Source organism: Leptosomus discolor, chromosome 2 (assembly GCF_034619465.1).
Source record: "Leptosomus discolor isolate bLepDis1 chromosome 2, bLepDis1.hap2, whole genome shotgun sequence".
In the NCBI taxonomy this organism is placed as follows: Eukaryota; Metazoa; Chordata; class Aves; order Leptosomiformes; family Leptosomidae; genus Leptosomus; species Leptosomus discolor.
In genome coordinates, this window is record NC_141392.1 from 51571193 (window position 1) to 51586309 (window position 15117).

At 36.1% G+C, this 15117-nt stretch overlaps 1 protein-coding gene across 1 annotated transcript in view; it reads left to right on the forward strand.

Moving 5' to 3' along the window:
- PRKN (parkin RBR E3 ubiquitin protein ligase) overlaps positions 1 to 15117 on the forward strand; it is a 629698-nt gene that overhangs the window by 249470 nt on the left and 365111 nt on the right. The window contains exon 7 of the mRNA XM_086460407.1: positions 5054 to 5169. Within this exon, the coding sequence (XP_086316533.1) occupies positions 5054 to 5169 (116 nt within the window). The remainder of the gene's footprint in view (positions 1 to 5053; positions 5170 to 15117) is intronic.

Here is a 15117-nt window from a genome sequence, read left to right on the forward strand (position 1 = left end):
AATAATTATGGTGATACAGATTTAAGGAATTGTAAGAATGCTGATAATTTGAAAAAGGAAAACTACACCTTCAGTGGCTATAACACCTATTAAAGAATGGCTTTGCCTATCAGTCCTAAATAAACACATATGGGTAGTTCAGGGGAACAATACCATAGGACCCTCACCTTGTTCTGTAACTTATTAAGAAAATGGAATAAGAAAGGCAAAGGCTGAGCTTTCTTAGAATTTTGAACCGACTTACACAGCAATGAATGAGAATCGTGGGTTGGCAACTGTATTTTCAATGGTACATGGTGTATATCAGCTGAGGTACAAGCTATCTGGTTTGCAAAGAGCAGTTTTTTTCTGTCAGTGCAGTACACTGAAGTCGGGAACATGTATCAAAAGGTATAGTCTTTTCTGAGCCTTATTCTATTTCAGATCCTGCCTTCCCACTGATGGTTTTTGTGTGACTTTGGTCTTTTACTTACATTGGTTACTAGACTGTATTGAAGACAGTTTGCTTATCAGCAGCTGGGGGTATGCAAACCCTTACTTTGTTTGAAAAGACAGAATTTAGGGAGAGATATTTTTGGTAAAATATCAGTGGGTTTTTTTAATATATATATAAAAAATATAAATTTGAGTATTTTCTTCTTGAGTTTCATAAAAAGTAGCTAACACTGACCGTGTATCTCTGAACCTTTTCTTCCCCCTTGCACTTTTTATGATGTTGTGTGACACAAAAGCAATACCAGGAGTGAAGAATATGACAAAGTATGTAACTGCAATGCCTGCTCCCTTCTCTGAATAACAATCTATCAGGTACACTGCCAAAAGGAAGATATTTGTAGTGTTAAATAGAATGTTCACAATTTCATGGGACCTATGCCTTTAGGCAAGAAAATGATCCAAAGATATTCACTGCAGTAGAAGGTGGCCATAAAACTACTCACTTTCGGAACTAGGAAAAGCACTAAATTTTGTCTCGCCTTTCACAGTAATTTCTTGACATCCTTACTCATTGCTGAATAGAAATACTTTAAAAAAAAAAAGCACATTCATCAGAAATTTTTGTACCAAATGAGAACACAAGTGTAGGAAGGAGGAGTAATGTGATTTATTCTATTTTAAAATATTTTAGAAATGGTCTAATAGTGACATAGACTGCATGAATTATTGCCCTTCCCTTTTATTTATTCTGTAAGGGTTTTTTATTATAAGGTTAAAATTCTGAAAGTATTGTCTCATAGCATAATATAAGCATGGAGAGACATTTTGGTGTCAACCTTAAAAAGTAAGAATTACTCGTGTGAGTGTGACAGTCTCTGACAAAATTAGAGGGTTAGTCCCAAACTGGCTGGCTCCAAGGTCTCTACACTTATTTGGAGACTAACCTTGGAGCATAAATGATTTAGATTAAACAATCCAGAAAATTTCCCTCCTAGCTGTATTTACATGCCTGATGACGTGCAAGGCTGGAGAGTGAGAAGTGGCTAAAGTCTTCCGCCTTCTATTTCGCTCTCAGCAATTTCTTTGCTGAAATCAGTTGAGAAGCAGCTTGTGCTATTGGGTTATCTTTCTTCATAACGTCATACGTGGATGCCCTGGCATAAAAAAGGTTTTGATTGCATCACAAGAAGTATCTTAAGTCTCTAGGAAACCTGATAGATGTAACAGATAAGTACTTGTGGATTGTTTATTTACTCAATGTGTAAAACCAGGCTGCATAGATTTTTATTTGCAACTGGAAACTTAATTGAGTTCATGACTCTTAAAAGCCTTCAAACAATTGGAATGTGCATTACTGTAATTTAAAAAAATAAAGTAAAATGTGGACATGCAGTCCACACTGCTACAGAACTCTCAGGTGCTCAGCATACTGAGTTTTTCAGATTCCAGTCTCTCCCTGTATTTCTGAACTCCCATCACAGTCCTGATGTCTCAGGCCTGCAGGCATAGACTGTTGTGTTGATTCTATAGAATTGTGCGTTATATGGGTTGATTACCTTTTGTTTTTGCAAGGTGAACATTCTATAAGTGTGTAAGATTTGCTGTACTGCTAGTTTCAACACATTTTTTATAAATGACATTCTTTAATCTTGAAGATTTCTGAACAAATACTCGACATAATCTTGAGGGATTTTTTTTCTGTAATTTTAATGAGCCCTCTGTTCCATTTGCGTTCAATATTAAGATTTGCTTTTTCTTTAATTGCAGTTTACTCAAGCAGGGATTCTTTCAATGAATAGTTTTGGAGAACGACAATATTTTCTTTTGTTATGTCAAATAGTATTTTCACATTCCATAAGGTTCTCCATTCAGCAACACCAAATCACATTGTAAATGTAATTAGTAGAAGAATTTTCTTATAGCATTTTTTTGGCTGATAAACAGAAGTACGGAGAAGTAATTTTCCTAACGCTACAACAACAGTGTTTTGGGAATGTAGTTCAAGACTTTACTTTTTTTCATATCACGTATATCTTAGAGTTTGGAATAAGAAAGGGATTGCTTTGGTTTTTTTCGTCTTTGTTAAACAGCTTTCATGACAAAAAACTTACAGCCGTTGTGAGGTATTATCAAAAGCAATTAGAATCATCAAGCAGATGCTTTGGAGGAAACCAAAACTTAAGTCTAAAACTGCTTCAAGTGTTTTAGAGCTTACTTCCTTTATTACTCTTTTTGCTTGTGACCCAAAGACAGTTTTATTACAGTGGGTAAGTAATTTATCAAAATATTTTTCTCTTGTATGTTTACTTGCCCATACTTCATCTGTTCTGGAATAGCGAGTTGTCAATATTCTCTTAGTTTTGTGCAGAAGATGTACTTAAGCAAGGAGATATTTTCGAGACTTCTCCTGAATTGAAATAAATCCTTCTTGCCATTTAATTCAAACAAAAGTAAAATCAAATTAAAGGGCAAAGAAAACCCAAACTCCAAAACCCATTAGCAAATAATACAAAGATTAATGGGTACATCTTTAAAGATTGAGAATAAATTGAAGTTATAGATTGTGTAAGGTTTTCATGTACTCCAGATGAATGTGTAGTTCCATTGACTCATTCTTGCCCACTGGAATGCTTCAGATCGAGCTGATGTCTTGAACAGGAGAAAAACCATGGAGAGTCTGAAGTCTTGTCTAAGGGTGACTTCAAGCATATTTTCTTGCGTGGGACTACTTCGTGATGTTATGAAATAGGACAGTAAGATTATTTGGTTATTAATAATGTTATCTCTATGTAATTATGTACAGGTGACTACTTCAAAAGTTTGTGAACAATTACTTGGTTTTCAAAATAGGCTTGCCTTGAAAACTATACTATTACCCCTTAGTTCTCTTAAAGTGCTACTAACACATGCTTCAAACAATTGAGTCCTTAACATGGAGTTTGAATATTTTGTGTTGAATCTATTGTATATATCGGTGCTTCTCTCAGAAACAGGATTGACTAACCTAGGAGAAAGGTTGTATTCATATTTCTTGTATCCTAGTTACCAGATTCCACCTTAGATATATTAATGTGTAGTGTTGTAATTGTCTCATGTAGAAATACACAGTATATCTAAATGATGACCACTGAGGAAAAACCAGTAATTGACAGCAGTTTCGCAGATTAAGAACTCCCTACTGCAAGGCTCAAGGCAGTGAGAAAGTAAAAGCTTTTTCTGGACTGATTTTAGTACAGTATTGTAGTAAGTCTCAGTGTGTAGAGGGGAAGGTGATTTTGTATTAGATAAAACTGATTTCGTTCAGCCACACTCATTCTCTTATATTCGTATACTAACAAGCTCTAAAATATGAGTCCAGATGGTCTAGCTAGCAACTTGGGGTGACACTGGGAAATGCTACCTAGCAAGTCTCTTTCACGGCTTCTGGGTTGTTCTTAATGCTGAGTTTTTGATGTGACTTCTGTATCCTAAAAAGTTGATAGTAACTGTAATTTTTTTTTTCTGTCATCCTGTCCCACCTCTATGAGTCACTAGGAATTGCTGCTGATTTATTTACTGTCTCTGTGTCTTTTGCTGCAGTCCATTTTTTTCCTTTTTCTTAGGATTTTTTTCCCCCCAGTCTGAGTATCTTGAGAATCATCTGTGATCTTAATATCTTGATGCCATCAATGTCTGTCATTCTTTTATGACTTCTTGTCATTTCTTCTGATGCTTTTATACCCTTACCTTCCAATTCACACTTCATTTATATCAGTCTTAATGTTTTCACTACAAACTTCCACAATTTGATACTGGAAAAAAAGGTCTTGTAGGATCAAAGAAATGGCAAACTGTAATTTGTGACTCCTATTGCAAAGCACATGTCTTCAGACTGCTTTTATTCATATATGCATAGAGTGATTTGGACATTTAAAACAATCTCTTAATACAAAACCTTATCAAAGCACAGCATGATTGGTATGGCTTTCCCTGGGGTGCAACGGAAAAGAGAGCAAAGCACGTGGTTGTGTAACAAGTATTATGCCATTGAAAGCAGTCGAAGCAGCTATATAGAGTGGTATGGGCTAAAGCAACTTAGTTCAAACACAATTTAATATGTGTTCCAAGAGAGCTAGACCTTCCCTTTAATATGGTGGTAAAATCATATTGTATAGATTCCCAACATCACACAAGCAAGGCCAGACTTTACTAATTTAGAGCTAAAATTCTGTCTTCTAGAGTTCAGAAAATGGTAACACCTGTAACAAGAAAATATGTGGAATTATTAATGCATAGTGATAATGCTTAGTATTCTGTCTTTGACTATACTTAGATGACGTCAAGATGAAGAAATATTTTTTTTCCATAAATCCAGAAAAAATCACAGAAGGTGTCACACTGATATCACATTAGTACACACATAGATGTCATCTTTACTAGGGAAATCACTGAACAAAGTATGTACCTAGACTGGTATTTTTGCAGGGGATTTCTTGTAAACCTTTCATAATGATTGTCCTCCTTTTCTGTTGGCAGTGGTGATTTGTCTGTTGTTTCAAATGTCAGTTAGCCTAAGATAAAGGGAGGACATGAGCAGCTGGTATGTAATCTTCTCTTTATCTCTCCTTCAATGTTCCAGGAGTTTTACTTTAAATGTGGAGCACACCCAACCACTGACAGTGAAACATCTGTGGCTTTGAACCTCGTTACAACAAACAGTCGCTGTATCACATGTATAACATGCACAGATATTAGGTAAGTACAACAAAAAGTGTCAAAGATGCACAGTCTCAGCGCTTCAGAGTACTTATCACTTTCAAAGAGCATTTTTTCCTCTGCTGTTTTTCCTTTTTAAATATTTTGTTCCTGGTATCGTGGTGGAAATTGGGCCACATTTTCAAGTGTGTTCTTTGTTTTGCTGATATGATTACAATTTATATTTTTTAAATTTAGTTGAATTGCAGGTGGAAATCTGACTGCTTTAGTTTTAAATACAACCTAAGTGCTCAAGATAGTGGTATAAGTGTGTAGATCTCTGCTGCTAATCCATATTTAAAAGCCAGTGAAAGAAAGCCTGATTTTGAGAGGGACAAACTATTCTGGCAGAAAGGAACTCTTTGGTGTTTGTCTTATAAATCAAAGTAATTTTTTTTTATGATGCATCTGTTCTTATGTTCTTGTTTATTGCAGTTTTAAATACTGTAATCCATCTTACCGTATGGTATTTGGGCATATACATTCAAGAATACCATTACTTGCAAATGCATGGATTAAAAACCAATTGCCCGAGAAAGACAGCTACCATTGTTGTGAAGAATTACCTGAAACACATTTGTCTACTGATTAGGAGTTGTTTTGAGGTGGAACCTCAAAACAATACCATCTTATGCTCTCTAATTATTGCTATTGATTGGTCTGCATTTTGCAATAGAAGAAAAAAATCGGGAAAATCTTATGAGATAGCAGGAAGTGTGAATGAAACTATTAGGAGATATCTTTCGGGGGAGGAAAAGCTGTATTTCCAGAAGTAAACTTCCTAATGAAAATAATAGGTGGTTGTTCTGATTCTGTCCTAGACCTAGTGTAATTATATTCTGTTGTGCTTGTGTGAGCCGCTGCACTGATAGCAGCTGATTGGTGGCTGACAGTATTTGGCTCAAGATAATAAATCTTAGTTAGAGATTCAGAGATAACTGTACACGGAAGAGTATGGCATCCATCGCTTCCCACATACACAGCATTTACAGTGTTGCTGTTTGTCTCTTTCAGAGACTGCCTTGCAGGCAGTACATGCTGAATTACTTAGCTTTTCCCCAATGGTTAGGTATGAAGCAGTATTAACCTCTCTGTAATTAAGAATAATAAGTTTCTATTCTTTTCCCAAGAAAAAGGGGGAAGAATATCAGCCATAAATATGCTTACTTAGGCTTGAGAACTGGTTGTAATTATTTCTATCAAATTTGAAATGGTTATGTTGACATTTTACTGAATTGATATATTCAGTACAGCCCTATTCTTCCATATGCATGAAGTTGTAATTTTTTTCCTCTGTTTTGTGGCAAAATCCCAAAGGAAAGAAAGAGGTAAGACTTAATTTTTTGGATTTGCTTAGCTGAACTGTTTCTGGAACTAACTATTGGCTTCATAAATTTTACCAGTAACGTTTAGTGGGATTATTTATTGACATGTCACAAAAGCATATAAATTCTCAGTAGTTTAAATTAAGGCCTCATTTATCCTGTCAAATAACTACGGGAGACCTAAGTTTCAGTAGGCTTTTAGCTCAGTGCACAATCTGGGAATATTTATTTATGAATAAGCTTACAGGATTTACACACTGAACAGGGAAGGAAGACATGTCTTCCTCTTGGCCTCATGCTTCTCAGATTCTTTCTAGCTTACAGGACCTGTTCGGAGATTCCATTAAGTGACCTTACAGTATTTAATTTCTAAAAGTTTGTAGGAGTTTTGACAGAGTACCCCAAGAAACAGGGTAGGATTTGGGTGCCTAAGCGTCTGACAAGGCACAAGTGATTCCTAGTTATCTATCCATGATGGAGACGACAGGTTCTTTGAAGTTACTCATACACATAATAAATCTTTCAGTCTTCTCTTTATTTTGCATAACTGATTCAGATGTTCATAAATAGATTTGTCTTCAGTTATGGAGCATAGAGATACTTTTCAGATAACGAAAGTTCAGTTTAGTTTTCTGAATGGATGATAGATTTTATTTGATCATAGCAAGATCTCTGAAACTCATGGCATAAGAAGAGCATTAAATGGCAGATATTATAAAAACAGTCTACGGAGCAGTTGTATCGCCGTCAATCTCCAAAAAGTCAGGGGAATACTCTTCTGACCCAGTATGTCTTGAGGGCAATGGAATTAATTGTTTGGCAGGAGTCAGTGAAAACAATTATCTCAAGAATGAGTGGGAGAGTACTCCAGCAGCCTTCTCGCAGTTTTAAAGGTTGTAAATGCACTTACATTTATGTAGCCAGAATTTGACTTGTCAGACTTCCTAGAGCTATAGGTGTAGGTTTCCTCTCATTCTTCAAGTGATGCACTGAAATGATTAAGAGGATATTCTCTCTTCTGCCTTACTGTATACTGTGTAAAATTTTGTAGGTGACCTCTGTTCTCCTGCAGACCTCCTAAACTTCTCCCACCCATGAGCAGGTCTTTTGTACTGGCCTGTGGAACCACACAAGATGAAATCAGCAGGAAGCAGGACATATTGTTCATTTCCTTCTCTCTTTCAGGGTTAATTAACGTGAAAGTATAGTACTTTGACTCTGCCTCAGTGCATTATATGCCTACATGGAAATATATACCAAAGAGAATTGTGAAATGATAGTTGTTGGTCAAAAGAGGGAAGTTGCAAGGGATGCTTGAACTCTGTACTGATTCATATGGTGTGTCTTCTGGAAAGAGCTGATTTTAGCAGCATCCTCTATGGTGTGTTTATGGAACTGGCTCCTAGGTACAGGTTAAAGGCCAAATATCAGTCTGTCAGATTAGTACTGTTATCATTGGTATTAATGAAATGTAAAATGAGATTGAAGCAACTGCGGAGCTGCAAAAAGTCCGTTGGGTAGTCCCAATCCTACTTTGGTGAAACAGTAACTAGAGATGACTTAAGACTCATTGACCACCTGCCCAAATTATATCACCTACTCAAAGAAGACAATAGAAGACGACAGAGGCTGTGTACTAATTTTCATTAGAAGCGAGGAAGAAGAGCCAGTCACCAAAGGGAGTAATACTGAATATGTATTAGTTAAGTGTAAAATTACGGAAAACTCTGGGGCCAAACACCCATTAATGTGCATCAATGGAATGAAATACCTCAACACTGTGTGTATGTTGGCATTTTGCACACTGGGTACCGGACCTCTCTTTGGGAACAACAGTATCTCAGCATTTTGCAGCAGGGGTACAGACTAAACTACTTGAAAGGGGCTAGTTCTCCTGTCCCTTCTAACAATTCACTGGGCAAGAGGAATGATTTGGCGTACTGCAGTGCAGAAGCCTAATATGTGTCTGTATTGCTAGATGAAAGAGGGCCAACTACTGAATGCTGACCCCAAGACGAATGGCAATGACTGACCAATCCTACACAGCACTGATAGGTAGCCTGGCTCTTCGTCACAGCCAGCTTCAGGTAATCTTGAAGCCGAAACCCAAAAGCTCATTGCTGAAACTAGATCTGCAATAAAAGTATACATTTTGTCCTATTGGTAAGATAGCATAGAAAAGGGTTATTCATGTCCTAGTATTCCCTGTCTAGGGCTTGGGAAGCATCAAAAGAGATCACCAGGAAGTATAATGAAGGGATAAAATTGCTGAACTAACAACTGAGCTTTGTGTGATAAACCATATCTATTTCCAGTAACTGTGTCCACTGGGTTCTCAAGAACTCTAGGTATTTCTAGACATCAGGAAAAGTTGTCTGTTCCTGACAACTTACTGTGTCTGTTTTAAGCATTCCTCCCTACTAAAAAAAAAAAAATAATAATAAATAAGGAAAGCAATAAGAATAAAAAACTTGTCTAAAAATCCTTTCTCTAGGCCACATTAGAACTACTAAAATGGAAGAAAATTGTTCTGTCTCATGTCAAAATATTGATACACATTTCTGTGATAACTATAATGTTTTGAGAATGTATCCATACATTACATGCTGATTATCTTTCAGAAGTTGGATTTTTTAAAGCTATAAAAGTAGGTTATGGAGTTTTGTGCAACATTAAACATTTGTAGGTGATACCAAGAACTGAGGTACCAAGAAGACCTTATTCTATTTCGTTTTTTTGAATGGCCAGTCTTGTGACTTGTTAAAATATGATTTCACATGTATCTTTGGGAGAATCCAATTAAAGCTGCGAAAGAAATTATTTTAGTTTCTGTTTCTCATTTTCTTTTTTTCCAGTTGCAAGGATGGTCAAAGGTAAGCCCATTTTGCAAAAACCTAGAGATGGGACAATAAAATAATCTGTCAGTGTTGCCTGAAGGTCATTGTAAATTCTTGGGCTACTTAGGAGATCTCTGCTCAGTTTTTTGAGTTTCTAATTCTTTTTTCCAACCTAACACTCTTGGAATATATATATATAATTCAAAGAAATTTCACAAATACCTGTAACATTTTTGCTTTAGTTAAACATGTAGGCAGCTATATGTATATGTGCTGGCGATTACTTTCTAATACTCCTATGCAGTTGGAAAGTAGCATCCAGGGTACTCTGCAGCTTGTAGTATTTTGTGAAAACTACTTTCATTATTCTACAGCATTCAGGTGGAAAAGAATAACAACTGGTTTTGGTACATTAACTTATTACTTTGTATTATTTTCACTACAGTAAAATTAAAAAACTGTGTATGTTCTTCAAAATGTGTCCTTCCTTTTTTCTGAAAAAATCTAAATAGGAAAAGATGACAGCCAGTTACTATTTATGTATTTCTTAAATATTATTGTTTGCAGCAAGACATATCATTTCTCCAGTTGTTTCTGTCCATTTATCATGTACAGTTAGTCCCCCACAGGCAGAGCAGTTAAGCTTCAAGATTCTTGCCATGGCACATGTATGGTTTTAGCAAGGTGTGCTAAAGTATGGTGAGCAAGAGCTCACAAAAATTGTATTTAGGGCAGTAGTGTACTCTATGGTATATAGAAAAAATATGAAGTGGAAGTTAAGTTTAAGCCTATTGTCAATTTTTATTCTCGAGTTCACATTAGGCACACTTTCTGTGTGCCTTGGGTTTATATTTGACATGAATATTTTCATGCAGTTCTGACCAACAGAGTGAAATACTTCAGAGCCAAATACCCTTGTTAGGGTTATGCTAAATCCATAGGCAGTATTCCATGTACTGAAATGCCTTCCAATATATTCTGCTTATCTACAGCGGAGTTAGTGTGAATTGGCAGCCTTTATGCATTTATTTTTTTCTGTAGCATTCAAGGTGATGGGTTGCTATTTTATGTCTTTGAAGAAGCTCTTAATAGATTGAGCAAATGGCTGAAAGTTGAAACAAATGCTAAAACTGTGCAATCCTCAAGGGGAGATCTGCTTTTGTCAACTGTTTCCAGCAGAAATAACATCAAAAGGGGTTAGGAGTACCCCAGGGTACCCATAAATCAGGCTGTAGAATAACAGCAGTGTTAAACAGTGTAAAAATAAAATGTGCAGAACAGAAATGCCTCACATCATCTTGCACAAACTAGGTAGGGTACAATTCCTAAAGACACCATTATTTTTAACTTCTGGCAGATACAGATAAGTGCAAAAGATATAGATGGGGCTTACTATCACTTAATGGATAGAAAGAATTGTCCAGTATTTGCTGTTGTGTTTTTTGATTTTTTTCTATGAAATCTCCTTCTATGGGAAAAAAATTTCTGTTGTTTAAGACAGTGGAATCTTGTAGTATGTTTTTTCTGATATTTGGACTTCATGCACTAGAGTTGGAAGTAGGGCTTCATTTTGTTAGTGGTGAGAGTTAAAAGTGTGTATGCTAGATGTTCTTCAAGGGTAACTGTATTGTAAGGTCTTTGTCATAATTCTTTTCAGCGAAATTAATTCAGACTGTGATCACATTAGACTCCATGGGCAGGAGAGTGTTGGAGAAGGTCAGTACTTGGGGGGGAAAAACTCAAAGTGAATGTACTATAAGAAGTCCTGTTAGAAATTCAGTAGGCAGCTCACTTCCCCTTCAGTCAATAAAGAGAGAATGACTCTGCATGTTGTTAGGGATAACTGTGTGTTAATCTGGTTCTGATGGGACTTCTTTGAGCCTCCTAAACTTCTCACTAGCTCTTAATCAGCCATCTTTTTTTCAGTCTATTTTTTTTCTGAAGAAAAGATACAATTTACAAAATTCTTCCCTACAGCAGCAGTTTGTGCCATCCCCCTATAACTCCTATTCACTCATTTCCATCACTGTAGAGTCCGGACTGAGACTCATGAGCTTTATTTTTATGGGGCAGTATTTCTAGATTGGCAAGTTATAGAATCATTTGCTTCTCAAGAAGTACATATGTATGTGAATAACTTTCAGTTGTGCATTTTACCTGCCAAAGGATGACCACTCCACCAAGTTATTATGAGGATTAGGATATTTTGATATTTTGAGGTTTGATCTTTATGACATTATTGTTGACACAGAAGGTGTGCCAAGCTCTTTGTTGACCACTACACGCTGTCCCACGTTATGCATTAACGTTGTACATTGCTTTGAAGTAAAATATTTCTTCTATTACAGTTTAAAAGATTGTTTAGAAACATCTGAGATATTTGCCTTCCCTTTCTTTCTTTCAAAAGGGGGGGGGGGGAAGAATGTCAGAGGAGGAATATAGCAGTGAATATGACAAAAAGTGTATGAGGTAGCAGGTCTGCCACGGTATTCAAAACCTTTAAAATACAAATAATTCCAGAACCTTTAGTTTCATGATTTGAATCAAATGTTACAGCTGAAGGGACAATTTGCAAAATTCAGCTTCTCAAAAGGATCCATATCTGAACTGTAAACTTTTTCAAAGTGAAGCAGCTGTTCTACAAATTTGATTCAGGTCAATTTTGCTGTTATTTGGAGAGAGTTTTGCCAGGGACCTTCTGTTCCCTTTCAAGATCAAAATGCAGACTGTGTCCATTAAAAGATGGTGTCCATGTGGTATTTTTCGGAATAGTAAATAGCACCTTATTCTAGACTTGTAATTGCTATTTCTCTTCACTTCTGGGGTATAGGATCCTAAAGTTACCCCTTAGGCCATTATAATGCAATTAATTTATTAAATCTAAATTTAGCTCATCTTTTTTAAAGTACATTTTCTGTCTCTGTGACCTCTTGATAATGTGGTCTCTGATCCAAATCTCTACCCATTACATTCTGTTGTCTTTATGTACCTTGAGTAGTTCAAAGACGGAAAAGATTACATTAAGAATTAAATCTACTTTGTCTAAGTACTATGACCACCAGGGACAACGTCTGCTGGTTTCTCTCTTAATGCTTCTGAAATTAATGGGATTTCTTAAAAATCACTTATTTAAAGGAAGAAATTAATCAAATAACAAACTAAGAACTGTTACTAATTGGTTTAGAGCTTTTTTTCTTTTCCCCGGTAAGGTAGCCTATAGAATACTGATTATTACAGCTGTAATATTTGAGTTCTGACACGAGCAAAACTGTGCAGAGAAAACATTTTGTTGACACTTCTGTCGGTATTTTGAAATGTGAACAAAATCTAATGATGTCAGTAAGTGACCTTCGTTTCTTTAGTGGTGCACAGTGTGGGTTTTAGACTCGAACACTTGTACCATGGGCTTCTGGAAGGTGTGCCTCATGCATGAAATTCAGTTGCCTTAACTATTCCATTGAATTGTAACCACTAGCATACAGCAGCCCCCTATGGCAATGACAGGACAGCATTGCAATTCTTACTGTTTTGCCTCTGAATCTATTAAGATCTGCACTGCAACTGCATCTCAGGGAGACAGCTTCCAACTTCCACAGATTCGTGAAGAATAGATTGGCCAAGTTATTGTACTGTCATATTGTACGTGTCCTGCTAGCAGGGGACAAGTGAGGAGGAATTTATACAACCTCTGCTAAACATAAAACACGAACTTCTTTTCAGTCCATCTGGGAGAACAAACTTGCCTACTTTCCCTTCTTTTTGGTGCAGAAGTTTTTCTACCTTAATCCCATGTTTGCTTTGCGTATCTGTTTGTGAACAGTTGACAGGAAGGGCAAATGGAAGGGAATGTCTTGACTACCTGCTGATTTTTTTCTTTACACTTATTCATGTATTTGTGAATATAAATATGTATGACTTGTGGTATGTTTACATGTATTTGAAACAGCCACTGCTAAGGGGTTTTAAGGTAGTCACAGGTGAATTTTGTTTCTAATTTGAATTTATTTCAGTAGTGTGCATCTCTAGGTTCATATGAGATGCAATACATATCGTGAGTTTTTTATTTTTCATTTTAAGTTTCACCTGAAGCCTGCTGATTACAGAATATTATCGGTAGGCTCTGTATTAGATGTTGTATCTTCTCTGCTATTCTTGTTTATAGTATGATTAATAGTGAGCTGTTTTTGCAGACTTCTTCGCTTATGTATTTTAATGCATGTTGCAAGACAAAAAGACTTTATGGTTTGTGTAATAAATATTTAAGTAGTTTAAATTTGGATGAATTAATAGTTTTAAAACTAAAATGTGTCAGATATCCAAGCACACCATGTTCAAAATTTGGTGGACCTCACTTCCAAAATATTTTGAGAAAGCCTGAGAGTACGGCTACTTGCATATGAGCAATAAATGAAAAATGTTAGCTAATGAATATATTTTTGTTCAAGTGCTGTAAGTTTGAATCTAAAAGTCAGAATTCAATTGCAATGTCTATGAAAAGCAGAGCAGCAGATGTTTGTGAAGTGTTGTTCAAAGATGTTTTTGAAACTTGCAAGCCCACAGTATGCTTTTTCTGTCATAGTTGTTTGCAGGTTCAGGTGTTTGTGACTTTCTTTTCTTTCTTGTTAAAATTAATTCCTTAACATGGAAGACAGAATTTTCATCTCTGGTTGGTTTTGCTCCAGGTAAGGTTAGTAACAGCTGAATATTATCACCATCTGATAGCAGCGTGGTGACCTATGTTATTGGAGGTTGCAATCCAGTTGTCTTTGGAGAGATATCCATATTTCAAAGACTCACCATCACAGGTGATACTAATTAGCAAGCCTAAGAATCTCAGCAGAGACCTGAGGTCTGAAGGAGCAAGGTGGACAAATTGCAAGTGTTCCTTTCAGGTCTTAACTGAAGTATTATGGGAAGTGTTTATGGAGGAACTTCAGTTTTTGCTGTCTGCTGAGCAGCTGGCCATTTCGGTTATCCTGCACTTCAGTAAGCTGAGCGCTGTTGGGCTATTGCCTTTTACTGTCCCTGACTTTCTTTTAGAATGTTTTAAAAGTAGGCAACAATAAGGAATTGAATGTGAATATATGACAGCTGAAGAAACATTTACAAAATCAAGTGCAACAATGGGAAGTCTGCCCTTTAAAAAAAAGTCACTGCTCTAATGTTTTTATGAATTGACATTTAGTAACTAGCATTAAATGTGTCATTAATGAATCATTGATGGAAGATGGGAGACAGATAAATGTTCTTTGGAAACAAAGTTAAGTACAGAGAAATAACTTGCCTTTATTGTGTGAAAATTGTTCTCAAATATAGTTCAGATAAAGCATTGCATTTTCGTTGTGTATATATGTATACATAAAAAAGTATATGTACACATATGGATTGATAGCATGTATAAAACCCCCTCAACTTAAACATATGCATATTAATTTATTTCTCTGAGAAGCTGATTTTGTGAAGAATGTTTCTCTGCTTACCATTTTACTCAGTTATGTATTGTTTCTACTGAATTGAGGCAGATTTGAAATCTAACACATCCCTGAGAGACAGTCCACAGTATCAAATGAGGAGTGTACTTACCGTTATATCTTTCCAACATTCCCCGACATGACCCCTTCGCAGACACTCTCCAGCTACTTGCAGGCAAAACTACTCTGTCCTGATTATCTGAACATCAGCAGAAGTAGTAAAGGCAGAAAAGTGCATTCATTTTCTGCTTAACTGGAAGAACTTAGGAGGAGTCATGGAAGAGAGCGTTAACTCACTGCTGATTTTTTACAATT